The sequence below is a fragment of the Felis catus genome, chromosome A2, assembly GCF_018350175.1.
Source record: "Felis catus isolate Fca126 chromosome A2, F.catus_Fca126_mat1.0, whole genome shotgun sequence".
NCBI lineage: Eukaryota > Metazoa > Chordata > Mammalia > Carnivora > Felidae > Felis > Felis catus.
The window spans coordinates 113,243,963-113,271,124 of NC_058369.1; the positions used below are offsets into that span (position 1 = coordinate 113,243,963).

Consider the following 27,162-nt stretch of genomic DNA (forward strand, 5'->3'; position numbering starts at 1 on the left):
CAGTGAACTGCAACAGAATACGGTTGTTGGATCTTCACATGCCACTCTCCATTCTGCTTTTGGCAGCTATTCGATGGTGTGGATGCAAAGGAACTGAGTGTACAGTGGCTCCGTTCCCAAATAGCCATCGTTTCTCAAGAGCCTGTACTCTTCGACCGTAGCATTGCTGAGAACATTGCCTATGGTGATAACAGCCGTGTTGTGCCACTCGATGAAATAAAAGAAGTAGCGGATGCAGCAAATATCCACTCTTTTATTGAGGGTCTCCCTGCGGTAAGAAAAATATCTGAAATCTTGAATTACAAAACTGCCAAGTAAGCCTAAGTGGTTGTCTTTATGTGCTCCTTGAATTATACAATTTATTTATTGCCAGTATCTAATCAAGTTATGCATAAAAAGTGAAGATTGAGATTTTTCTGTGACCAATTTTTCCAAGACCAAACTGTATTAATATTCACCGAATTCGTTTTCTTATTTTGATTGCTTACTTTCTATCCATATACACTCTACTTAGGTCTACACCACCATCATCCCCCCGCTGATTATGTAGCATCTTAATCTGTCTTCCTGCTTCGAGTGTGCCGCATCATAATTCTTCTTCCTCATAGTACCTAGGGGGACCCTTTAAAAACATAAATCAGATTCTGTCCCTTCCTGCTTAAAACTTCCTAATGGCATCCCTTTGCACTTAGAATAAAGTCCAAATTTCTTACGTAGCTGGCAAGGCCTTCTGTGACGTGGTCCTGCTCGCCTCTCCATCTCCTTCCTCACCCCATGTTCATTCTGTTCCAGGCACACTGTCCTCTTTTCTGTCTCAGAAGCACACCAAGTTTTTCCCTACCTCAGGACATTTGTACTTGCTGTAACCTCCCTTCCTCTGTCTCTTTGCAGAGCTATCTCCTTAACTTTCAAGCTCTCTGAAATGCCATCTTTGCAGAGACTCTCCCTGGCCACCTTATCAAAAGTGTCCCCACCACTCCCATCACATACCATATAGTCTTCAAGGTGCTTATCACAATCTAAAGTTACCCTGAGGGATTATAGACTTATTTTAGTGTCCTCTTTCCCCACTAGAATGTTAAGTCCTTGCCTGCCATTTTTGTCACTTCTCTGAAATGACAAACACAATGTCACTTCTCTGTGACAGCTGACACAGGAAAGTTAAAATCTTGGCTAACTGTAGAGAGAGCTTTAGTATGGCAAGCACTAATACAAATCCAGAAGTCGTGAAGAGAGATGAGTAATTGTAACTTAAAGTGCTTACAATATCTGAATGTTTATACCTGCAAAATTAAATTAAAATATACATACCTACTTTTAATTAGAAACAAACTTCTACAACGTTATTTTCTAGCTCACCTTAAAAGGGAATGCCTAAGTTTAATAAACATTAAACAATCTAGTATCCTGTTCTTTGGGGGAGGGTAATGGTCACCATACTCTCTGACTTTTATAAAAGTAGATCTTCCCTCACCATCTCCTGTCCACACTAAATGGTGCCTATAAATAAATGGTGCCCATAAATAATACAATTTCTCCTGCTCCAGTAAGATTCTACACTACTAACTATAATGAAAGGATTGATGTATTTTTATAAATATTGTGACCCTATGAGTATCTTTCCATGGTAATTCTCCTTTTTAACCAAGGCATTTGCTGTATTGTCAATTTGTGGTCAGATTGTTATCCCCATAATCCTGATAGGTTTGTTTCTTTAATTTATGTGTGGTAAAATGTTAACCATTTTATATTTATACCATTTGACTTTTATTCTTAAACTGTTTATTATCTTTCATTATTTTTGTTGTGCTAGTTCCCACATTTACCCAAAACTACATATTTCAGAGATTCAGTGCACTAACTTTTTACAGTAAAAAACTTTGAGAACCAAGATGATATTATTTCCTAAAAGAAAGAATAACTAGTTTCTCACTGTTTTTGTTTTTTTTTTCTTTTATGTTTATTTATTTGTTTTGAGAGAGAGAGAATGCAAGCAGCGGACAGAGGGAGAGGAAGAGAGAGAATTCCAAGCAGGCTCTGCACTGTCAGTGTGGAGCCCAACACAGGACACAATTCCATGAACATGAGATCATGACCTGAGCCAAAATCAAAAGTCAGACACTTAACTGACCCACCTAGGCACCCCTCAGTGTTTTTAATTTTAACTTTACTTATCACTGTTACTCCAAAAAAAAAAAAAAAGTAGAGCCATGGTACCAAAATATCATTTTGAAATAGGGCATTGGGCATTACATCCAGCAGTAATGTAAATGATCATTTGTAGTGAAGAAAATACAGGGAGTTGGGAGACCACTTAGGAGCTATTTCCAGTGTTATGAATGCCTGAATTAGTAATTATAAAGTGAAATAAAGCAAGGAACAGGATTTAAAAGATACTGTAAGGGTAGAATTGCCAAGACTTGGCTGAGGATTGTGGAAACTGGGTGAGAAAGTGCATGATACACTGGACAGCCTGCTGGAATAAAAACACACGGAGCATATGATGAGAGTACAAAAGAAGGAATGACAAAGTCTCTAGGAGCTCAGAGAAAACCATACAGAAGATGTTGTTTTAAACTGGGTTTTGAAAGGGTGCCTGGGTGGCTCAGTGGGTGAAGCATCTGACTTTGGCTCAGGTCACGATCTCACGGTTCATAGGTTCCAAGCCCTGTGTCAGACTCTGGGCTGACAGCTCAGAGCCTGAAGCCTGCTTCCGATTCTGTGTCTCCCCCCACCCCCCGCCCCTACCCCTCCCCCACTCGTGCTCTTTCTCTCAAAAATAAACAAACATTAAAAACAAACAAACAAACAAACAAACTGGGTTTTGAAGAATGAGAGGAATTCACCAGGCTGAGAAGGGACAAATACACTCTTAGAAGACAGAATAAGCTTGTGTGGAAACATATACACATAAAACAGTTTTAGGTGTTTGGAGGGAAAGAAATTTAAAATCCTGAGCAAAAGGCATAAACTAGGGAATTGAGAAGAGGCCAAAATATGAGCAGAGACTGAATGTGAAGGTTCTGATATACCAGGCTAAGAAGTTTGGACTCTGTCTTATTGGAAATAGGAAACCACTAGACATTTTTAGGCAAAGAAATAACATGATCATTTTAAAGAAAAAAAATTGCTGCTGAGCTCAGCCTTTTGTTTGCTCATCCAGAAGCCATTGTGGCCTTTGAGGTATGGCAGAGACTGGCATTAAAAGGACAAGTCCTGGTGCTTTACAACATTCTGGATGAGAACAATGCAAGTCCACATTTTCTTTTCCCCAGTTCCAATTTCCAAAAGCTCTTAAACTCCATGCCTGACACACAAATTTTGCATATTTGATGGCCAAAATGATATGAGGCTATATGTAGCCTTTATTAATCCTACTTAGAATGAATAATCCAATATTTCTGCATAAATACTCATATATTTGATTACTACTTGCTTCCCCAGACGTTTCTGGGGGTGTTAATACATGTCATGTGTTAAATATATATAATACATAGTATATACAATTTATGATATATTTTTTTCTAATGTTAAACAAACAGGGGCTGGATGGCTCAGTTGGTAGAGCATGTGACTCTTGATTTCAGGGTTGTGAGTTTGAGCCCCACTTTGGGCGGGGAGAGAGAGAGAGAGAGAGAGAGAGAGAGAAAGTCAAACAGACAAATAAAAAACAGAATTCTTAAGTGGATATATCCTTAAGGGTTTCTAGTAAAGGATTGTGGACCTGTCTGGCAACTCAACCTAGGAGGGCAAACAGCAAGTCAGTTTGGAGTGTGCTAAGGGTAACACGTCTATTCTATATGCCATGGAGATGACCTACAGATACTTGGAAATATTGGCCTAGGAGGGGAGTTGAAGCAACCCCACCTTGGTCTTAGGGATCCTCTGAGAAACACACCGAGTGTAGCTGCAGCTCTCAGTCAAGTCACATCGTGACTCCTTGGGTAAGACTTCAACCACTGAAATCACCCTGAAGTTCCTCCCGAGAGCCTGCAGGGATTCTCTAGAATGTAGTTGGTTTAGGATCAGACTCTTTTTGGATATTCTCTCCGAGACCCAACTGGCTTTTAGCCCCAGGTTCTTATCAAGGAGCCATTGTTCCTTGAGCATCTCATAAACAGGTTGAATATTCCAGGACACTCACCATTCATCCCACTGATTGCCAAAAACTTGATTGAGATTTTCAGTTTAAACGGGAGAATAGAAGTCTATAGTTCTTCATTAAAAAATAAAAACCTCCCCTTTAAGTATCTGAAAATGTTTTTAGGTTGGTATTGAGACCATGTGTATACCCCCATTTATAATCTGTTCTGCTTAAAGATGGACAAAACCATCTGAATTTAATTTTAATCCAATTCATTCTTGAGACTAATATCTTTCTGTAATCCAGAGAAGGCCAAGAAATGCAAAGTGACCTCTAAGCTAGTATTGTGTCTTCTTTAGCTACACAAGAAGAATCTATGTACAATTTAAGCTAGACTGGCAGAAAGAGCTACAAACCATTATCATTCCCACCCAATCCTCTCTCTGTTTTTGGTTTAGGATTGGATTCTCTAATTTGAATGGGAACTATGTGGTGTATGGAAATGAATGACATAGATTTATCTGTTATCCTGCCCTATGGTTCCAAATTTCATAAAGTGAATTTTTAATATTTATTCATTTATTTTGAGAGAGTGTGTGTATGCATGTGAGTGGGGAAGGGGCAGAGAGGGAGCAAGTGAAAGAGAATCCTAAGCAGGCTCCACACTGTCCAGTACAGGGCTCAATCTCAGGAACCATGAGACCATGACCTGAGCTGAGATAGAGAGTTGGACGCATAACCAACTGAGCCACCCAGGCGGCCCTAAAATGCATTGTAGAGGGAAGAGTCCCAGCCTGCTGACAGTCCTAAATAAAATTACAGAAGTGATAAAGTCTGTTTTCTTTGGGCAGCATTCACTTCAGAAAAGACACTTTTACTGGGCTGTGGTAATTGAGACACCCATTGTTTTATATGAAGCAAAAAATCACATTTTAAATTGAAAAATGAACTTTGAGGTGAAGTAGACACGTTTATCATAAAGCTGTGTCACAGGCTCTCTCAATACCCACTCTGCCCAAATGGTACCCCTTGAAGGCAGTCAGATATGGAGGGAAAGGCAGTTAATTCAAGCTTCTCTAAGGCACTAAGACAAAATGAATAGCATATTAATCACATGCTGCATGTTTTCAATGATGCTGCTGTAGGATCCACCTTTAGAAGGTTGTATAATTAGGGGCGCCAGGGTGGTTCAGTTGGTTAAGCATCCAGTGGTTTTGGCTCAGGTCATGATCTCACAGTTTCCTGAATTCAAGCCCTGCATGGGGCTCCATGCTGACAGTGCAGAGTATGCTTGGGATTCTATCTCTCCCACTCTCTCTGCTTCTCTCCCACTTACTCCATCTCTGTGTCTCTCAAAATAAATAAACTTTTAAAAAATTAAAAAAAAAAAAAAGCAAGTTGTATAATTAGCCTTGCTTTTCCAGTGGAGCAGATCCATCCACACATTCTTGTCTGGATACCAGGAGTATATATTTGTTAGACAACTAGCAAGAGCTAGTAGAAAGCAGTGTCAAACCTCGGAGGGAAGTAGAGTCAATGGGACAATCTAAAAAGCAATCGGGAGCCTGCTTGCACCAACTGAACTGACAGTCATCATTTGGCAGACTACAACAGCCTCAGGATACTCCTCCCGTAGTTTCTTTATCCTTCTGTGGAGGAAAACACTGGAGAAGAGGACATTAGTAAATAGGAGGGCTGTAGAAACATTGGGAGTGCCAGATGTCACTATTATGGGCTGAAAAGGTGAACAGACTGTCTCCAGACATCAGCCTTATTTATTGTCAGGAAGTTACCTGTACCATTGAGAACAGCATCCCAGTACCTGGAGAGATGCGCCCATAGAGGTTTGGCAAGAGGCAGTGTGAGGAAACCCAGTGATTTCCTTTAATTGTTTTGACCTGAAAATAGAAGGTAATGTAATTTAATGGAAAAGATTTGTGTTTACTGAGAACTTTTTTTGCCAATAATTTTTTTCTTATGCTTTAATTCGAACAATTCCTTTGTAGAAGCATAATGGCAAAGGTCTGCTGTTTGCGATCAGATTAGATATGTAAATGAGATGGTAGTGCTTACTGCTGGTTTAGCATTTATTTGCAACAAAGGCCAAGAATAGATTTCAGAACTTGTTGGGACACAAATTTTTAAGAGAAGCAAAATTTGAAATATTTAGATGGTTCTCGCCCACAGTTGCCATGCTAATTTAAATAACCAAGCCTTGCTTTCTTAATTGCATGTTCCTGTAATAGAAATACAACACACACATTGGACTAAAAGGAACACAGCTTTCTGGAGGCCAGAAACAAAGGCTAGCTATTGCAAGGGCTCTTCTCCGGAAACCAAAAATTTTATTGTTGGACGAGGCCACTTCAGCCCTTGATAATGAGAGTGAAAAGGTAACATTCTCTTTATTTCATCTCAGAATATAATATCAAATAAGAGAGTGGAGTACTGTGGAAGAAATCAAGGTCAGCTTGAGGAAAGAAAAACCTGGAGAGAACTGCAGTCATAGGTCACGAATTCTAATTAAGGTTTTGGCCTTTAAAAAAAAGTTAGACGCTGGTGGGGAGGTGGGAAAGAGGTGGGACATAGGGCAGCTCATGTTCTACAAAGGTCTTCTCACCTGAATGGGTTTAGCAAAAAGGCCCAATTCTTGAAATGTTTCTCCAGTCAAGGTAAAAGCCCAAGAAAAATAACCTTCCTATTTTATTATTCTTATGATACCAAACAAATTCATAAGGCAATCTGCATGCATAAAAGAGTAATCTACACTGCAGTGTCAGAACCTACAGTTAGTCCATCTTTAATAGACTATTAGTTACATTTGAGAAGGAAACAAGAAAGCAAAGAGACACATAACAATAGACCTACACTGCAGGCTCCTTCAGATGTTTAATTTTGCTATGTCCTTGTCCTCTAGTAGTTTCTTGCACATACTAGGCACTTACTTGTTAAATGAACACTGGTTGAATGAATGACAATCTTTAATATTTACCAAGTGTCCATTATATGCTATTATCTCAATCCTCACAACTTAATGAATTAGCTTATTTTATTAGCATGCTCATTTGATAGGCTAGCTCAGTAAGGCTTAGAAAAGTTAAGTAACTTCTCTGAATTGTAAGAGAGGATGTCTGATCTAAGAGCTCATGTGGTTGACCACCACATGATTGCTATTTACAAATGATTATCTTTGATTTCTAAGGAAACAGTCTGTTATGAAAGAGAAAAACATAATTTTTAGAATCAGACATGCCTGAGTTGTAATCCTGGATTTATCAGTTACTAGCAGTGTAACCTTGGTCAAGTGACCAGGACTTTTGGAATCTCAGTTTATTTATCAGAAAAATGAAAATACATAAATAAATAAATAACCCACCTTATAGAGTTATTGCAAGGATTTAAGTGAGATATCCATCACTGGAATGAACATTTTGCATGTTCAACAAATTTTGAACAAATTTGTTGAATTTGTTCAAGAAAGTTTGGTTTTCACCCTCCACTCCTATTTCCTCTATACAACATTATAACCCATTGCATCTGAGATTTTTGCTAGGACAGTTTTCTAGCTAAATTCTACTAAAATAAATGAATGCTATGAGAAGAAATGAAGTAAGTTAGGCATTCTGCTTAGGTTTAGAAATACTACTTTCTGACTCTGAGTTTAGAACTGCTTACATATATATAAACAACCATCTCATTTTTATTCATTATCACAAAAGCTTTTCTAGTTAAAAGTCTTAATGTGTCTATGGTTACTTTTGCTAGATTCCTATTGAATACGGTGAATATTTCACAGAGCTGGGCAGTTTTCCTTGGGGATAAGCAAATACAGAAAGAATGTTATTAGATTACCTTTATCAATTTGATTTGGATAAGTATATTAGCATCTAACTCAAGCTAGCAATCATGGGCCCTTTTCTCTTCTAGGTGGTTCAGCACACCCTTGATAAGGCCAGCCAGGGGAGGACTTGCCTAGTGGTTGCTCACAGACTGTCCACAATACAGAATGCAGATTTGATAGTAGTTCTGCAAAATGGAAAAATAAAGGAACAGGGAACTCATCAAGAGCTCCTGAGAAATCGAGATATATATTTTAAATTAGTAAATGCACAGTCAGTGCAGTGATACTGTTAGAATTAGCATATATTTTGATCTTTGTGTAATGCAAAGAAAGAATACTTAGTAATTATTTGGCCTGCTTTGATCTCTTTTATTACATATATCAATAACTAGAATCATGTTATTCAAGTACAGACATGTTCTGTGTACACACCATCTTCTCTTCAGATTTTTTAAAGGAAACAAAAATTTGCTAAACTCACGTAAGTGAGATAATGCCTGCAACCCTCCTTTATAAAAATGTTCTGTCACATTTGCTTATAAAACAGTTTTCTGCAAAATCAACCTATTTTCCTATCAACTTCTACTATAAAACTGGGAATATATTCCAACAGGGAAAAAATTATCCAGTTAACTTAAATTGAAAGATTTTAGTAAAGAGAAAGATGTCGTTGGGCCAGACATTGTAGAGAGAATGATTATAATTTGGAACTTTCAGCATTTTGCAGCACATATCAAAGTACTTTGAGTGAGTCCTGTTCTCCAAACCATAGGACTTTCTCTCATAATCTCTCTCTCAATGTTTCTCTTAATGAATATCCACTGTTTCCCAAAACTCCATTATATCCCTTTGTTAGGGGGATAAGAAGGACTACAATGTAAAATTCCCAGAAGGATTAGGTAGTTATCTTCTAATTTGCCAGTAAGTGAAATGCTTCACATGATCCATTCTGAAGATTTCATTATTCCAAGGTTTGAGTTTTGCAGAATAAATTATAGGCATATCAGTGTATGACCACTTATTAAAATAAAAGCTAGTTTTATTATGGGTGAAAAATTTTTAAAGCCATTTTCTGTTATTCAATCAAGTAATTTGTTTAAATTTTATATGTACTTCATTTTATGTAATGTATGTATTATCTAAAAGTTAAGTGTAAATAACAGTGTTGGTAAACTGAGTCACATTTTCTCTTTACTTAAATATGTAATTTCATCTAGTGATTTTATCTCTATTTCTAATTGTATTTTCTTCCATTTATTGACACAGCCACCTTCTCTAAAGTACACAATGCCAATGATCAGAGTATTATAAAAAAAAACTGAAACCATTTGTGTATTATGCCTCTTTGTTTTAAGTGGAAAATAAAAATAGGAGTGGGGGGTTGGGGACAGATGTATTGTTTAGAAGCATTAGCACTGAAAGCCTTGTGGCTACTTTGCTATTATACATGGATATAGAACTCTTAGTGGTTTCTGTTTCCAGAGTAGAGTGGGCAGGAGGAAAAGGGCAGTACCATATGGATATGCTTAAAAGCCTCAGAGCAGGAGAACCTCAGGCTCTAATTCCGTAATCCCTCCTAGATTAGCAAATATGGGCATACCTCATTTTATAGTGTTTTGCTTTATTGCACTTCAATATTGTATTTTTCTAAACTATGCTCCACACCCAGCATGGGGCCTGAACCCACAACCCTGCTATCAAGAATATGCTGTACTGGCTAAGCTAGCCAGGCACCCCTCGATACTGCATTTTTTACAAAATGAAGATCTGTGGCAACCCTGGCATTTAGTAAGTCTATCGGTACTATTTTGTGAATAGCATTTACTCACTTCATGTCTCTGGGTCACATCTTTTTAATTCTCACAACATTCCAAACTTTCTCATTATTATTCTTGTATTTGTTATGGCAATCTGTGATCACTGATCTTTGATGTTGCCATTGCAATTGTTGCGGGTCACCACAAACTGCACCCATTAAGATGGTGAATTTATTTGATAAGTGTTGTGTGTGTGTGTTCTCACTGCTTCACCTACTAGCCATTCCCCCATCATTTTCCCTCTCCTCTGGCCTCCCTATTCCCTGAGACACAATATTGAAATTAGGCCAGTAACCCCACAATGGCCATAAGTGTTCAAGTGAAAGAAAAAGTCACACGTGTCTTACTTTAAACCAAAAGCTAGAAAATATTAAGCTTAGTGAAGAAGACATGTCGAAAGCTAACAGAGGCCAAAAGCTAGGCCTCTTGCACCACAAAGTCAAGTTAGGAATGTAAAGGAAAAGTTCTCAAAGGAAATTAAAAGTGCTACTCCAGTGAACACACAAATGATAAGAGAGTAAAATAGCCTTCGGAAGGAAATTTTAGTGTCCTGGATAGAAGATCACACCAGCTACAACATTCCCTTAAACCAAAGCCTAATCCAGAGCAAGTTACTAACTCTCTTCAATTCTGTGAAGTCTGAGAGGTGAGGAAGCTGCAGAAGAAAGGTCTGAAGCTAGCAGAGATCGGTTCATGAGGTTTAAGGAAAGAAGCCATCTCCATAACATAAAAGTGCAAGGTGAAGCAGCAAGTGCTGATGTAGAAGCTGCAGCAAATTCTCCAGAAGATGTGGCCGAGTTCATTAATGACAATGTCTACTAAACAAAAGATTTTCAATGTAGATGAAACAGTCTTATATTGAAAGAAGATGCCATCTAGGACTTTCATAGGTAGAGAGAAGTCAGTGTCTGGCTTCACAGACTGACTCTTATTAGAGCTAATGAAGCTAATAGGTGACTAAGTTTTAAGGTGAATGTTCATTTCGCATTCTGAAAATCCTAGGGCCCTTAAGAATTATGTTAAATCTACTCTGCCTGTGCTCTGTAAGTAGAACAGCAAAGCCTGGATGACAAGAACATCTATCTACAACATGGTTGTAGCCTTATGTGGGGTTCGATCCCACAACCCCTGGATCATGACCCGTGTCAAAATCAAGAGTTAGATGCTCAACCGATTGAGCCACCCAAGTGCCCCTGACTCCAATTTTGAAAAAAGTTCTACTATGGGTAAAATGCTACAGAAAAATCGTTCATAAAAGGAAGAATCCATCTATTCGGCAAAATTATCTTATTTTAAGAAATTGCCACAGCCACCCCAACTTCAACAACCACCCACCCCCCTGATCAGTCAGCAGCCATCAACATCAAGGCATGAACCTCCACCAGCAAAAAGATTGTGCCTTGCTGAGAGCTCAGATGATGGCTAGCATTTTTTAGGAATAAAGTATTTTTTTAATTAAGGTACATACATTTTTTGGAAATAATGCTATTACACATTTAATAGACTACAGTATAGTGTAAACATAACTTTTATATGTACTGTGAAGCCAGTATATAATTAAAAAATTCATTTGACTTACTTTCTCATGATATTTGCTTTATTGCAGTAGTCTGGCACCAAACTCACAATATCTCCAAGGTATACCTATACCTATACCTGCAGTGCCCACTTTCCCCTTGAACCTATCAACACCAATCTTATGGTCATACCTACAGATGTCAATAGAACACTTTCCTTTCTAATTAATAGTGCCGCCTAATTTTTATTTGCATTTTATTATGAAAGATTTTAAAGGATGCTCCACAGGCAGCATTCTCTTAAACTCACTGCTCACCAGAACAAGCAACCATGCTGAGAACTAGTGTCTCAAACAGTTTATAAGGATCTGTGGGCTTATCAGCTAATAAAGGCAGAAAGTAAGTAGAGACTAGCTGCTTTGGGACTGCCACAACTTAAAAGTTTAAAATTGAGTCTTAAAATAATTGAGATACTAATGACGGTACCCATGGAATACAAACAATTTAACAAGGATAAGGTATGGCACAAATGTTAGTGAAAAGAAAAAAACAAACAAACGCGATTTACGTCTGTTGTATAACCCAACCAATCTACTTTATATCCTACTATTTTAAAATAGGCTGTAGTGTGTTTCTGTGTTAAGTCAACTTAGGTCATAGCTACTAACCTGGTTTTTAGTCTGTGGTTTCATAATATACACAAAGTTCTTTGGGTATTACCTATTGTATGAAAATAGTTCCCATTAGTGTCCACCTGTGTATTCATTGTTTTAATTCTGAGCTCTTACTATAAAACATTTGTGAGGTGGAATCATAGGTTAATTAGAAAGCTCACTCATAAGAACTAGTGAAGGGAGGAAGCTGGAAGAATTGGAAGTGAAAGAATAAGGGCAAGAGGTGTTGGGAGACACAGTAGTTTTCAAGCCTTTATTAATTTTTCTACCATTAGTAAGAATTAGCAGAAACTTCAAAGTTCATTTAAAAGCCAAAATTATATATATAATATAATATATATGTATATGTGTATATATATATATATATATATATATATATATGTATATATGTATATAAATCATGGATCACCAAATGTCTCTAGTACAAGTAACACAATTTGCCTCCTTTTAGCAAAACCACACTGATAAAGTTTGTATTACTTTTCTATTGCTGTTGTAACAAACAAACTACCAGAAACTTAGTGGATTAAACAACATGGATTTACTACCTTACAGTTCTAGAGGTCAAAAGTTTAAAATCAGTTTCTATGGGCTCTGGGGACAAATCTGTCCCTTGTTCTTTTCCATCTTCTGGAAGCTTCCTATGTTCTTTGGCCTACATCTATCTGACCTCTGCCTTCCGTTGGCACATCTCTCTCTGCCTTTGACCTTCCTCTCTTCCCCTTATAAGGTCCCTTGTGATTACATTGGGCTCACATAGAAAATCCAGGATAATCTTCCCATCTCAAGATTCTTAGTCACATCTACAGTCTCTTGTGATAAGTAAGGCAGCATATTCACAGGTTACAGGAATGAGGACACGGACACCTTTGGGAGGCCATTACTCAGCCTACTACTTAAACTACCCATTTAAATATTTAAATACTATTTAAACATTTATTCCACATAGAAGACAATTCTTCAGATTTGCATTAAGTAACACCCCAAAGAGAACCCTGAAAACATCCAGCCCAACATCATTATATGTTGATGAGAGAGCAAACACTCACATATCTTGCCTCCAAGCACTGTGCTTTGTCCATTGCAACATGTTAAGTATCCTCATTGCTAGTCCGGGATTTGGGATATATTTGCCCTTCACTCTTTACTTTTGCTACTGGGATTCTGCTATTGCTGCTATTTCCTTTTATTCTAAGACTAGATTTATTAAATAGAAGTTTATACTAAGTTCTGCTTTCTTAACCTTATTCTCTTTCCACTGAATAACTTTATGTGCCAGAAACTAAAAACAGCATCCTTAATACTGCAAATATATGAGCTTTCACACACTTCTGACCCAGTGCACTGTGGATTTTCCTAAAACCATTTTAAACCACTGCTTCTAGTGAGCTGACATTTTTTTTTTTAATTTTCCAGGTAGGTATGAGATAAGCACTTTATGTATATTATCTCATTAGTCCTCATATCAACATTATAATGGTATTTATTATTAATATTATCTCTCTTTAAAACAAAGAAAACTAGGGGCGCCTGGGTGGCGCAGTTGGTTAAGCGTCCGACTTCAGCCAGGTCACGATCTCGCGGTCCGTGAGTTCGAGCCCCGCGTCGGGCTCTGGGCTGGTGGCTTGGAGCCTGGAGCCTGTTTCTGATTCTGTGTCTCCCTCTCTGCCCCTCCCCCGTTCATGCTCTGTCTCTCTCTGTCCCCAAAATAAATAAACGTTGAAAAAAAAATATTAAAAAAAAATAAATAAATAAAATCAGATACTTGTGAATTATAAGTTGATAAATATTTAAAAAATAAATAAATAAATAAAAATAAAACAAAGAAAACTAAAGCATAAAGAAATTCAGTAATTTGTTGAGACCTGAGCTCTAGGGTTCATACCCTTGTCTAACTCCAGTCTCCATCATCACCCTGAGAACCTCTGTCCACAATTTATTCAGGAAGATGACTAGCTGAATTGAGTTGCAGTCACTGCTTGCAGAAGTACATTGGGTCATTGTGAGAATCAAACCAAAGTTTTGGCAGCAGTTACCTAGTCTAGTAAAACTAACTAGCCACACTCTAAAAATATTTTCTACATCCACACCACTGGAAGAACACTGAATTCAGCCCAAGGTAGGAGATCTGTTTTTCCTTTAGTGTTTACTCATATATACAGGTATGGTGGATTTGGATGCTTTTTCATGGGCAAAATTACAGAAATATTCCAAGCAAAAAAAAAAAAATTTTTAAGAGACACACTTCTTGGACAGAAGCATAGTATCTTTGATTAAAATGTCTGTGGAAATATGCCAAAAAGCATCACCAATGTAACTGAGTTTGTTGGGCATATTTTATTAATGATTTGTACTTAATTATCAAGGTTCAGTTTAATCATACTAAAATGTTTTTCTTTTTAAACTGCTTGAGGATCTATTTTTTTAAGATTTTATTTATTCATTCATGTATGTAGGTAGGTATTTTTGAGAGAGAGAGAGAGAGAGAGGGCAGGGGAGGGGGACAGGGAGAGAAGATCTTGAGCAGGCTCCACGCCCAACACACAGTCCCACACGGGGCTCAATCTCTGGACAGATCATGACCTGAGCCAAAATCAAGTGGGACACTTAACCGACTGAGCCACCCAGTGTCTCAACTTGAGGTTCTACTTAAAGAAGTTTACTGAGATTTCAGAAAAGCAAAAGTTAGACAAGTAGGTGTGAAAAATTATAATGAATGCAATTATTGTTACATATTAGACTGAGGGAAATATATGATCTAGTAAACTCATTTGTATTTTTGTAGATGTAAGTGACAGAATGATGGAATGCTATTCTTTACATGCCAAGTAAAATTTGTTATTGAATGGAGGTACTTTGTTTGATCATCAACTTTACCTACATCACAGTAATATAATACATGACTAAAATATTTTCTGCCCAGTTGAAAAGTCAAGAAAAGGTTCTGAGAAAAAGGTTGAAGTCATTAAATTCCTAGCACATTGTGGACAACTGTGAAGCAGAAATGAAAACAGAGAGAAAGAAAAATAAAAAAGAAGAAAAAAATATTGGAAAACACTCAAACAATAAAGAATGTAATATGCCCTTAGCAAACAGTTTAGGATGGAAGGAAAAAATATTCCACCATCATATCCTCAGAAAACCTCAAAAAGAGATACAAATTTAAATTCCTAGTTCCATGGCCCCATTCAGGCAGAATTATATTTTTGCCCACATTAGTTTCTTAAATTCCTATAGTCCCCAGTTTCCTAGAGCTAAGTGTCCTGAGGAGAGAAGGGTTAATAAGAGACATGGTAGCCAAAAAGAAAAAGCCTGACCCTCACAGATGGTTCGTACAGGACACCAAAGGAAGGCAGGAGCAAAAGTAAAGTCATCAAGAATAACAACAAGGTCATCAGGATTCCCAAGTATAGGGAAAGGAGAAAACCTCCAAAATAACAAAGAGAAGGTAAATGTCTTCCATTATAAAATGGAATGGGCGCCTGGGTGGCACTGTCAGTTGGTCGTCAGACTTCGGCTCAGGTCATGATCTCAAGGTCCCTGAGTTCGAGCCCCGCATCGGGCTCTGTCTGTGCTGACAGCTCAGAGCTCAGAGCCTGGAGCCTGTTTCGGATTCTGTGTCTCCCTCGCTCTCTGCCCCTCCCCCACTCTCTGTCCCTGCCTCTCTCAAAAATAAATAAAGATTAAAAAATAATTAAAATAAAATAAAATAAAATAAAATAAAATAAAATAAAATAAAATAATAAAATAAAATAAAATGGAATGCTCCTGTTAGCAGCAGTAACAATAATATGATCAAGAATAAAAAGAAAGCTAGAACTACTAAAAAGAAGTTCACACTCATTGAGCACTCACCTATCAGGCACTGTGGTTGAGCCTCATAGGTGTTAACTTACTTACTGACATTAGGATACATTCTATTATTATTCAGATTTTACTGAATGAGGTAAGTGAGGCACAGAGTAATTAAAGAAACTTCCCAAGGTCGAACACCAATGAAACAACAGAAATCAATCTGTTTGATTCCATAGCCCACACTCGGCTAACCTATTATCCCGCTAAAATGGAACTGGAACTGGAAATGGTTAAGATACTTTTGAGCTGTTCACATAGGAAACAACTTGCTATTTGCCTCCTCCTAACACTACAAAAATACATAGGTACATGGTTCCTCGTTCACATCCTGATATGAAGCTGGGTTTTTTCTGCCCACCCACACTCAAAAGTTCTTGTACGCAGCCCAGTTACAACGTGAAAGAGTTAGAAATACAGCTGCTCCAGCAATAGCACATTTTCCCCACAGCCCTTGAGTCTTCCCCTTCACACCACACACACACACACACACACACACACACACACACACACAGTATATGGGAAGATTAGACCCTGGCTGGTATCTACACAGATTGTCTCTCATTGTTGAATCATCCCTGCTATCTTTATTTTCAGGGTGTTTATCATAACTCTTTTGTTCCATTTGCAACCCACTTACTGATGCATCATTCCTTTCTTTGGTTAAGATAAAAAAAGATCTTGACAGCTGTATCATGCAGAAACCAAGACAGATTTACAAATGTTGTAACTGAAAAAAGGAGTAACATATGTATTGGGTAATGTGCTGGCTAATGTGGAGTCATTAAAAGTCATTCAGGTATGCTTAACCCAGGCTCCCATTCATACAAATGACTTCCCAAATATTCTAAAATAAATACTGCTTCAAGTGATGAAATTGTTTTAAAACTGGAGTTTTTAAATTTAATTATAAACTGTAAAATTCTATATATATTTTCATATTTGCAGAAGGCCTTGTGACATTAACCTAGAAAAAAATTAAAACATTTGGAGCAACCAGTACTAAATTATACCACAAACCTAGCATATGCCAAACAAGCAAGAGAAATGCAAACATCACAAAATTTTGATCAGATTCTTGAGAAATGTGTGGGACAACACCCCCACAGTTTTTCTCATGTATTTCAAGTTGCTCCTCCAGTAAAATTGGAATCTTCACAGAAACTCCACATTCTGATAGCCAACAGTTAGTTAACCCTTCTCCTTTCTCCATGTTAATTTTTACCAAGGTAGATGACAGAACCAAAGATAAAAGAAAGACACTTTCTTTGATTTACTCAAGTAAAATTCTTCTAAAATGTGTAATATGCTAGTCAAGCATACAAAGGACTCAAGAGTACACCTCTACCTCTAAATTTAAGGTCCATTTATAGTCATCAGAGAAGTGTTGAGATGAGTACTTTTTAAAGATAAGATCCATAGCCTGCATCAGAGTCTCAAAGGAGTTTGTTAACCAAAAAAAACAACCAAAAAAGAAAAAAAAAAAAAGTTGAAAAATACTGTTCTAGACAAAGAAAAAAAGTCTCAAAAATCAATCACTTTATGTACAGAATTTATGAATACTAGTTATAAGCTTGAGCATGGATAGAACTATTAAAGATGTCAGATAAGTATTAACTTATTTTCTCTGTTGCACTACAGTTTTAAAAAGGCACAGGCTATTGTCCTCATGTTTTGGTCTCTTTTTAGTGTGTTTAGAATTTTCTGTATAGAGTGAAAAGAAAGAGCTGTTACTTTTCTAAATCTATTTAGCACCATCAGTGAGCTCTCTTAGTTTGTTATACACAGCAGAATATTTAAATTTACTTAATAATCAAGTAACTTTATTTGGAGTACAAACAAAATTAATCTTTGTCCCCTAGTAACAATGTGAGGATGAAAATAGATTGGCTTAATTCCTGGTAAATACATATACGTTCAAATTCCAAGGTTTAAGTTATTTTAATACACTCTGAGCATGTTAAAATTATAACACTATAATGCCTACGTATTTTTAAATTTTTAAGTAGTTAATTTTAGAGTCATAAGGGCAGGAAGAGGGGGTGATTATTTTTTTCAAATTATAATTTTTCCCTTAAAGAACTCAAGAAATATTTTACTTTTGTTTTACAATTATAAGTAAGTTCTCAAATTATGACTGTGATTCATGATCATGCTCAAGGCATATTTTTAACCCAAAGTACTGCACACAAAGTTGGCATTTAATATTTGTTGATTTGATTTTTAAAATTTTTGAACAAAAGCAAATATATCACTTAAAGCATCACTATAAGATACAGTTGTCTGTCCTATAAGTTGAAGCTATATTAGAGATATATACATCCAGTCTACTCATCTTCTTCTTCCCTTCCTTCCTCCAACAACTCAAGAGTTTAAGACTCTTCAGTGGTTGTCTATGTCACCTAGGTATTACAAAACTTCAAGCTTTCTAAAGAATAACTCTCCTATAGAATTATGTAAGAAACTTAAAAAAACTTAGAATTAATTAGTAATTGAGTAGAACAGACTGTACTCTTAGACACTGTTTCTCCAATAGCCATAAAAGATTAAAGTTTTAAAATAGATCTTTTTGTACAGCTATCATGGCTCCTTCAAATCAGAGTTATCTATGATGACCATGAAAAATGAATTTGCTTTAAAGGTCAGTTCTGTGGCTCTATGCAGCCAGATGCCAAAACACCTGGCTAACTCAGTTAACAAATTACAAAAACCTTAATTTATTTTTTTGGTTATTCTATAAACCTATTGATTCTTTTTTTTTTTTTTTTTTTTTTTTACTTTTCAACCAGTTACAGCTAACATGTTCAACTGAATCTATATTTCTGTACCATATGACAGTACAAAACAATGTCCATTCTTTGGGAAATAGAACAGGTTGTTTTCTCAAAATTCTTCTGTAAAATGATAGCATAAATAAGGTTCTATTCTGCCCACTTCCTGTTGCTAATCCAGTAACTAATAAAAGGAAAACAATTTTCAAATTCCAATTTAAGGAAACTGTATGGTACCAAGGCTTGAAAAGAATTTCTGCTTCCAGAGGCAGCACTCTTTCCCCAAAATGTTCTCTATTGGCCCAGATCATCTGTTTCATTTTGCAATCAAGTGGACTCTCATTCAAAAAAGGACATAACTGGGGTGCCTGGCTGGCTCAGTCAGTGGAGCATGTGACTCCTGATCTTGGGGTTGTGGGTAGAAATTAGTTAAAATTAAATCTTAACAAAAATATTATTTTAAAAAGTGCATAACCACAGTAGGACAATTCACAAAAGAGGAAAATAAAATGGCAAATAAATGGAAAAAAAGTTTAGGAATCTAAAATTTGCAGCTTACAACAGTAATGAGATTCAGGGGAGCCTGGGTGGCTCAGTCGGTTGAGCATCTGACTCTCAGGTTTAGCTCAGATCATGATCTCATGGTTTCATGAGTTTGAGTCCCATGTTGGACTCTGTACTGATGGTGTAGAGCCTGCTTGGGATTCTCTCTCTCCCTCTCTCTCTACCCATCCCCTGCTCACACTGTCTTTGTCTCTCTCAAAATAAATAACTAAAACTTTTTTTAATTAAAAAAAAACAGTAATGAAATTTATTTCTTCCTTATTAATTCAACAAAGATCAAGAATTCAGTGCATATAGGGGCACCTTAATGACTCAGTTGGTTAAGTGTCTAATTCTTCATTTCAGCTCAGGTCATGATCTCAGAGTTTGTGAGATGAAGCCCCACCTTGGACTCTGTGCTGGGTATGGAACCTGCTTGGAATTCTCTCTCTCCCTCTCTCTTGGCCCTCCCCCCATCAAAATAAATAAATAAACATTAAAAAAGTAATAATTCAGTGCATTTAAAGCTGGTTCTCTCAATCCGTTTCCTGGAGTATAAACTTCTACATAGTTCCAGGACAGTATTCTGGTCATCTCTATCTAGAACCTTTATTTTTTAAGTTTGTATTTATTTCTTTCAGTAATTTCTACACCTAAATGGGGCTTGAACTCATGACCCCCAGATCAAGAGTCGTATGTCCTTCCGACAGACCCAGGCAGGTAGCCCTTTATCTAGAGCCTTTAATATGTTCTTATTCTTCAAGAATTCCTTTCTCCTCTAGCATCTAAGGAGATAATCAGAAATTAGAACAAAATGTGCATAAGGACGTTCAATAATTTGGAAACGACTAAATGACCAGTATTAGGGAAGCAGGTAAAATTTTGATATATATGGTCAATACAGTATTTTATACTCATTTAATATTATGTTTGCTTATAATTTTTAATAGGGAAATTTATTTTAATATTAACGGGAAAAAGGGTTATACCCTTGTACATATATATAAGAAAAAAACCACATAAAGACAATTATTACATGTCAGAAGTAGGGTTAAGATAATTTGTTTCCTCTGCTTCACAATTTCTTGTACTTTCTAGAATATCTTCAGTGAGCATCTAATTATCTCCAAAAACAAATGATTTTTAAAACTTCTATTGAAATGGAAAGTATTTGGATTAGAATGCATATAATATGATTTGACAAATTTGCACTTGTATGTGAACGCCTCTCTTAGAATTCGGAGGGATAATTATAATTTAAAAAATATTTATTAATCCAAATGAATTGGTTTTATAAAATAAGGGGGAAAAAAAGTAGAACGGTTTGTGGGAACCTACTTACAATTTAATTTTCCAGGGAACACTCATCAAGCCAGCCTCCAAAACTTCCTAAACTTCCCACTTACCACTTTCTCTGAAGCCTCACAGTAATAACTGTGTTGCCTAGTGAAAGCAGAACCGAAGAGGCGGTTACTCTTTACGCCTGGTCCTTGATAAATTTCCTGTTTGTGGATGAAAAAAAACTGCATATGCTATTTCTAATGGTTTATCTGATTGGTATACATGGCCCGGGTTAATACTGTTTTCAGTTTCTGAGTTGTGTGAAGGCAAGATGGATAAACCTTAGATGCCAGTTTCATTCTCCCCCTCACCCCTTATTAGCCTGTATTATATATAAGCCACACAGACTTTTACCCATTATTTCTGAGGATAATCACAAACAATAATTATCAAAAGATAAGAAAGTATTAGAAAAATTAACAGCAAGATGAACCACAAGAAGAAAACTATTATATTAAGAGAAAATACCATAAATGAGTAAATATTACCTCCATTTCCTATAGCAATGCTTCCACAGAAGGAAAAACAAATTCTCCTAGGATAGAGAACTCTAACATCTTATTATTTAGTTATAATTTTATGGAATACCTAGCAAGTCAATTTTATTATTTTTTTAAATGTTAATTTTGAGAGAGAAAGAGCACACCTGCAAGCAAGGGAGTGGGGGAGGGGCAGAGAGCGAGAAGGACAGAGGATCTGAAGCAGACTCCATGCCGACAGCAGAGAGCCTGATGTGGGGCTCAAACTCATCAACCATGAGATCATGACCTGAACCGAAGTTGGACACCTAATTGACTCATCCACCCAGGCACTTCTAGCAAGTGAATTTTATATACAGTACTGCTGTTAAAACTTATACATGACTTTTAGAAATACAGGTGTCCATGTTTGTGCAGTTCAATGAAGTAAGAGTGAAACCAGGAGATGGCTGTAAAATACCTGCGGAATAGAATTTATATGAACAAACCTCAGTATAGCTAGCTTTTCAACTGCATGAATCTAAAGAGTAGAAATTAGGATTTTTTTTTTAATGTTAATTCATTTTGAGAGACAGAGAGAACAGAGCCTCGGGGCAGGGAGGTGGGGGGGGGGGGGTGGGCAGAGAGATAGGAAGACAGAATCTGAAGCAGGCTCCAGGCTCTGAGCTGTCAGCACAGAGCCCTATACGGGGCTTGAACTCACTGACCGAGAGATCATGACCTGAGCCAAAGTCGGACACTCAACCAACTGAGCCACCCAGGTGCCCCAGAAATTAGGATTTTTTACAGATACTTCCTTTTTTCAGCATTAATATTACAAAGAAGTGTGGAGATACCAGCAAACATCAGCATAATAATACTTTCTTGAAATGCTAGCTAAACATACTATCTTGGTGCACAGGATAGCACTAGTATTGTAAATGTGTAAGGATAACTCAGAATGAAGTCAAATGAGCTGAAAAGTAAGAAACACAAAAGAGCAATAGGAAAATCAAATTTATATTTTCACCCTTCAGGTAACAAGTAAATCTTAATTTCATTATGTCCGTAGCATTTTCATGAATAGGCACAGGTTATTTTGTCTTTATGCATATATAAATTTCATTTGAAAAGAAGAGAATTAAAAATCAGGACATCCAGTTAAAGTTGGATTTCAAAAACAAACACAACAAATCATGTTTAGTGTAAGTATGTTGCCAATATTGCATTGGGCATACTTATACTAAAAAATCATTTGTTACAGAGAACAAACTGAGGGTAGATGGGGGGCTGGGGGAGAGGGGGAAATGGGTGATGGGCACTGAGGAGGGCACTTGTTGGGATGAGCACTAGGTGTTGTATGTAAGCCAATTTGACAATAAATTATATTCATTAAAAAATCATTTGTTGTTTGTCTAAAATTCAAATTTAACTATGTATTCTCTATTCCTCTGGCAATCCTAGGTATAGTAAAAATATATTCTAAATAAAGAATACTTTCCTTTTTTTAATGAAACTCCTTATAATCTTCCTTAGGACAAAAACCCATGCAAATGTATTACTCCTACAGGACATACATTTATCTGTGCTTAAAAAAAGAAAAACAGACAATCATTAGGTTTTAAAGCTTTCTATACTGACAAACTAGTTCCTTCGTAAAAATAACCCTAAAATTTAACTTGAAAAATACGGTGGGAATAAATAAAATTATTAAATTATTTGTATTTTGTAGTTACTACATTAAGGACAATAATAATGAATAATTAAATCATTTTAAATTGAAGAATTAAAAAATAGGTCTAGGCTGCAAATAAAACATTGCTAAGAATACATTTTTGATAATTTGAAGTGAAACTGTCAAACTTTCAAAATTTAATCTGATGCTTCTATATGTGAAAAAAAAATTGAGCTAGATATATTTTCTTAGATTTTAATTAACTATGAAAGAAATAAAAACTATACTTTAGTTTTATACTATACTATAAAGAAACTATACTTTAAAGGGATATTCCTGAGGAACAGCTTTCTATATAACTTACGATTATTAGGTCAGCATTTTTCTAAGCTACAATCTGCCACTGACTGATGTGCAATGAAACATATGTTGCCTTTCATTCTTCATTTTAAAAAATTACATACCAATATTGATTTCTTAGGTTTGACAAATATACCATAGCAATGTAAAATGCTAACAATAGGGGAAACTACCAGAACTCACTGTACTATTTTTACAATTTTTATATAAATGTAAAATTATTTCAAAATGAAAAGTTTACTTTAAAAAATGAAGTTAAAAGAATGATGCACTGCTTTTGGACTATAATAAAGGTAGTTCCAAAACAGCTTCACAGATATAAATCCCATTTCTTTGCAACAGAGACCACTAACATACCCCTCTTATGAAACTAAAATTTTCTCTGCAAAACAACAGATGGAATTTTAAGAATGGAACACTTCACTGATTCTGATTTTCCTGGATATACATACTAAAACACTCAAGTGAACATGTCACTAAGCAAAGTATATTCACGTTTAATAATTACACCATATACTAAATAAATTATATCATATGCTTTTTACAAAGTGCATGCAACTGAAGAATATATGATGTCATGTTGCCAAAATATTTATTGTTTTTCTGCTCTCTCTTCATTACTATCACAACATTTAATTGTGATAATGAACTAAAATCTGTCACTAGTAAAGGCATAGGAAATAAAATATATGTGTACCTTACTCAAAACTACTACAGTTTTAAGCAAAATAGTTATTTATTAGGAGAAAGAACAAAATTTAATCTGCATCACAGTATAAAAAGTACTGAATTGTCACCCACAAGAACTTCATTTTCTTAAAAGTTTTGGGAAAGATATAATTTAATGTTACTAAAATGATTCTCTTCCCCAAAATAGAAACTTTACTTTTTAAAATAGAAACTCTATATATCTCTAGACAAATTCTGTTAAAGAGTATATTTATAACTTAATATTTTTAAAACATCACTAAATTAATGTGATTATCTTTTAAATGCATTTCCACCTGCCACCAGGTTCCCCTCCCTTACAAAGGCCATTGTTTGTTAAATTGAAAGGGGAAAGAAACTACTTATGCAAAGGAAAAAAAAAGCCAAAATAAGGGATAGGTATGTAGGAGAGAAATGAAGCATTGATCAGTGTAGAAGAATGAGCACAAAACTTCCTGAAATGATAGGAAACCTGATGATAGGGTACCTGCATAATTAGGGACATTAAATTGGGTGCAAAATTGCACAGTACAAATCCTTTACTTTCAGTTGAACTACACAATCATCTGAACTCTAGGGGGGAAAACATCTACTTTCTTCCTTCTATGTCATTGCTTAAAATGGAGTGGCTAAAAACTTAAAGCTTGAAGGATCAGTTGCCTCAAAGATATAAAGATAACCCTGGGTGAATTATTGAGTTTTCTTTTTTTTTTTTTTCAACATTCACATAGAGTACAGAGTGAAATGAGCATAATGTAAATCAACTCATTGTTTGGGCCCTTTCAAATTAGTTGCCAAAAGAAAAGTGAAAACTTGATAAGCAGGCTCCAATTTCTATGTGTTGATTTAGAAATCTTAAAGCTTGTGGGAGCTTAATTCATTTAAAGAAAGAAATGTAAAGGGAAGAAAAGTAAACAAGGAAAATGCTATGCAATGAAACACTGATGAGAATGGGGCATAAAGTCTTTTCTGAAAAAAAAAAAAACAATAAAGAGTTCCATTGTGCTTTTAAATTACAAATTTAGATTTCTTTGATTTAGGTTGAGTCTAATTTCCTTTTGAGCATCAAAACGTCATCACCATTTAAATATTCAAGGGTTAATGCTGTTTCATAATACCTTGGGGGGAGATTAAAAATCTTAAAAAATTAAGTCCACATTTTCTAATAGTAGATGACTATTTTTGAATAAAGCAGCAAAGGCATTTTTTCTCTTTTAACCTACCCCTCTGTGAAAAGTCCATTTCTGAATTTGCAAACTAGGTAGGTTCAGAAAACTGATTGTGGCAGCTCCCAGTCTTGACCCTTTTTCTCAGGATTGAAGCAAAAAAAGCCTAATTCACTAAAATAAGCGAAGAGAAAAGGCAAAACTAAGTTCAGATATTCAGAGACAAATCCCAGGTGGTGACTCTTCCCTTTTTCCAGGAAAATGTGGCCCCCCTTTCAGTAATGTGTGTGCCGTCTCAATAGGAATGCATATTTAATCAACAAAGCAATATTTTCTAACCGTCAAATATAAGATCTTTAGAAAAGTTTTTTAAATTATTTTTAAACCACAAACTTAAATGGAAAAATGTAACGACAAACTGCTTTGCAGGAGGAAGAAAGGTGAGAGCAGGGAAGAACTATCATCTGCACCGAGATCTGAAAGACACTTGTAGCTTACTTGAGAAGCTTCATTTAGCAGAGAGCGTACCGGGGACATTCTGTTCCTGGTGGCAGCGCAGTGGGAATCCCCACTCCAACAACCCATGAAATGTTACTGCATAATTATTCACCTTCTGAGGCCCAGTAGAACTTATCAGTAAAGAAAGAAATTTAATTTAAACTCACCCCTCTGTGCTAAAGAATGACTGGGACGTGAGATCAAAGCGCGAAGCTCTGTCCTCCAGTGGTTTGCAACACCTAGGCACAATAGGGTGAGAGAACACGGCATTCCAGCGCTTGCCGGCTTTCCGGACCCCGGAGAGAGGGGTGGGGGGCGGGGGCTCGAGTCACCGGCTACTCTGAGGGAGGAGGGTGGTGGCGGATACAGAGGTGGTCGCGGCAAGTATATCCTGGAGCTTCTGGCGATCAGAATTTTTATTTCGGGGGGCTGCAGGGGCTTGGCACTCGAGGCCCTCACGGCAGGTCTGATAGGTCATTCCCCTGCCTTACTCGACTCGCTACGGGGATAGGCGTCAATAGAGCTCCTGGATTTAGCCGCTGGCGCGACGAGAATGGAGCCCTATCGTGCGCAGGTGTGCTGCCCTGAGAACTCCCTGGACGCAAGCGTGGTGCAGCAGCATCACAGGGTGCCTTAAACGCATATAGACGGTGCACGCATAACCATCAATAAGCACCAAATTTAATCCTTGGCATACCTCCATAGTACAAAGCGTAGCCCATGAATCCAAACCTGTACAATGAACTTCCAAGACGAGACGGACTAAGTCCTAGAGAAGCCTAGGAGAGCAGCGGGAAAGACGCTTACGAGCCAGCTCCTCAGGCTGCCCAGGGAGAGGCAGGAACATTCTCCAGGAAAGACCTTTTAAAGGGTGCCCTTGTCCTCCCCTTACTTCAAGTGTCACCCAAATATGGGCCCCGGAGAATGTTGCTAGCGCTCCCCAAATACCTAGGTGCCAAAGGGTCAAGAGGCAAGGTGGGAGAAGAAAGCCCAAGTTGCTGGGTTTTAGCACGAGGCGGTAAGGAAAAGTTGAGTATTGTTCAACAGGTACAGTGATTCATATTCTCTCTCTCTCTCTCTCTCTCTCTCTCTCTCTCTCTCTCTCTCCACACACACACACACACACACACACACACACACACCTTCGTTCTCTCCCTCTCTCTTTCTCTCCCCATCTATAAAATGCTCCCCTAAGTAGTCACTGAGGTGGCTATACTGTTCTTTGATTCCCAAAATCAAAAAGAGCAGTTTTTTCACAGCCAATCAGACTTGATTTTTGCTTCCTTGATGACAGCAGTGTGGTTAAAGGTGCGGAAGTTCCCTGATTTGAGTGTGGCAAACCAATAATAAAATGACAAGACTAAAACTTCCCGCCGACGGAGGACGCTGTACTTTGTGGAACGCCGCGAGGGATGGGGGCGGGCGCGAGTGAATGCAGCAGTCTGGCCAGAAAAGAATACCGGGGGTGAAGGAGGGCAGGGAGTCGTCGCTAAGAGAAATCCAAACAAGTTTGGGGAGAACGACCTGGTCCCGTCCATGCCGGGGAAGGCGCGGGTGGCACTGGCAGGATGCAGTGCAGGGCGTGCCACTCCGGGACAGGGAGGGGGACAGAGAGGCTCGAGGTCCAGGCGCTCGAGGATGCTGAGAGTTTGGAGAGCAAGGAAAGAAGGGAAACCCCCAACCCTCTCCGGCCCTGTGTCTTTGGAGAGCCAGGAGGTGAGCTCCGGCCCTGTGTCTTTGGAGAGCCAGGAGGTGAGCTCCGGGAAGCCTCACCACCGCGATTCCCACGGGCTCGAGCAGGGCCGGTGTCTCTGGGAAGCTCAGGCCCGGTCCCGCCCGCAACGCAGGCGCCAGGCG

General features: G+C 37.3%; 1 protein-coding gene across 4 annotated transcripts in view; it reads left to right on the top strand.

Annotated features, from left to right (window-relative positions):
* Window positions 1-9,252, top strand: part of ABCB5 (ATP binding cassette subfamily B member 5) — a 138,447-nt gene extending 129,195 nt beyond the window's left edge. For all 4 annotated transcript variants that reach the window (XM_045052460.1, XM_023250426.2, XM_045052462.1 and 1 more), the window contains 3 exons: window positions 67-273; window positions 6,331-6,477; window positions 8,012-9,252. In XM_045052460.1, coding sequence (XP_044908395.1) covers window positions 67-273; window positions 6,331-6,477; window positions 8,012-8,209 — 552 coding nt within the window. In that variant the 3' untranslated portion in view covers window positions 8,210-9,252. The remainder of the gene's footprint in view (window positions 1-66; window positions 274-6,330; window positions 6,478-8,011) is intronic.
* The last annotated feature ends 17,910 nt before the right edge of the window (window positions 9,253-27,162 follow it).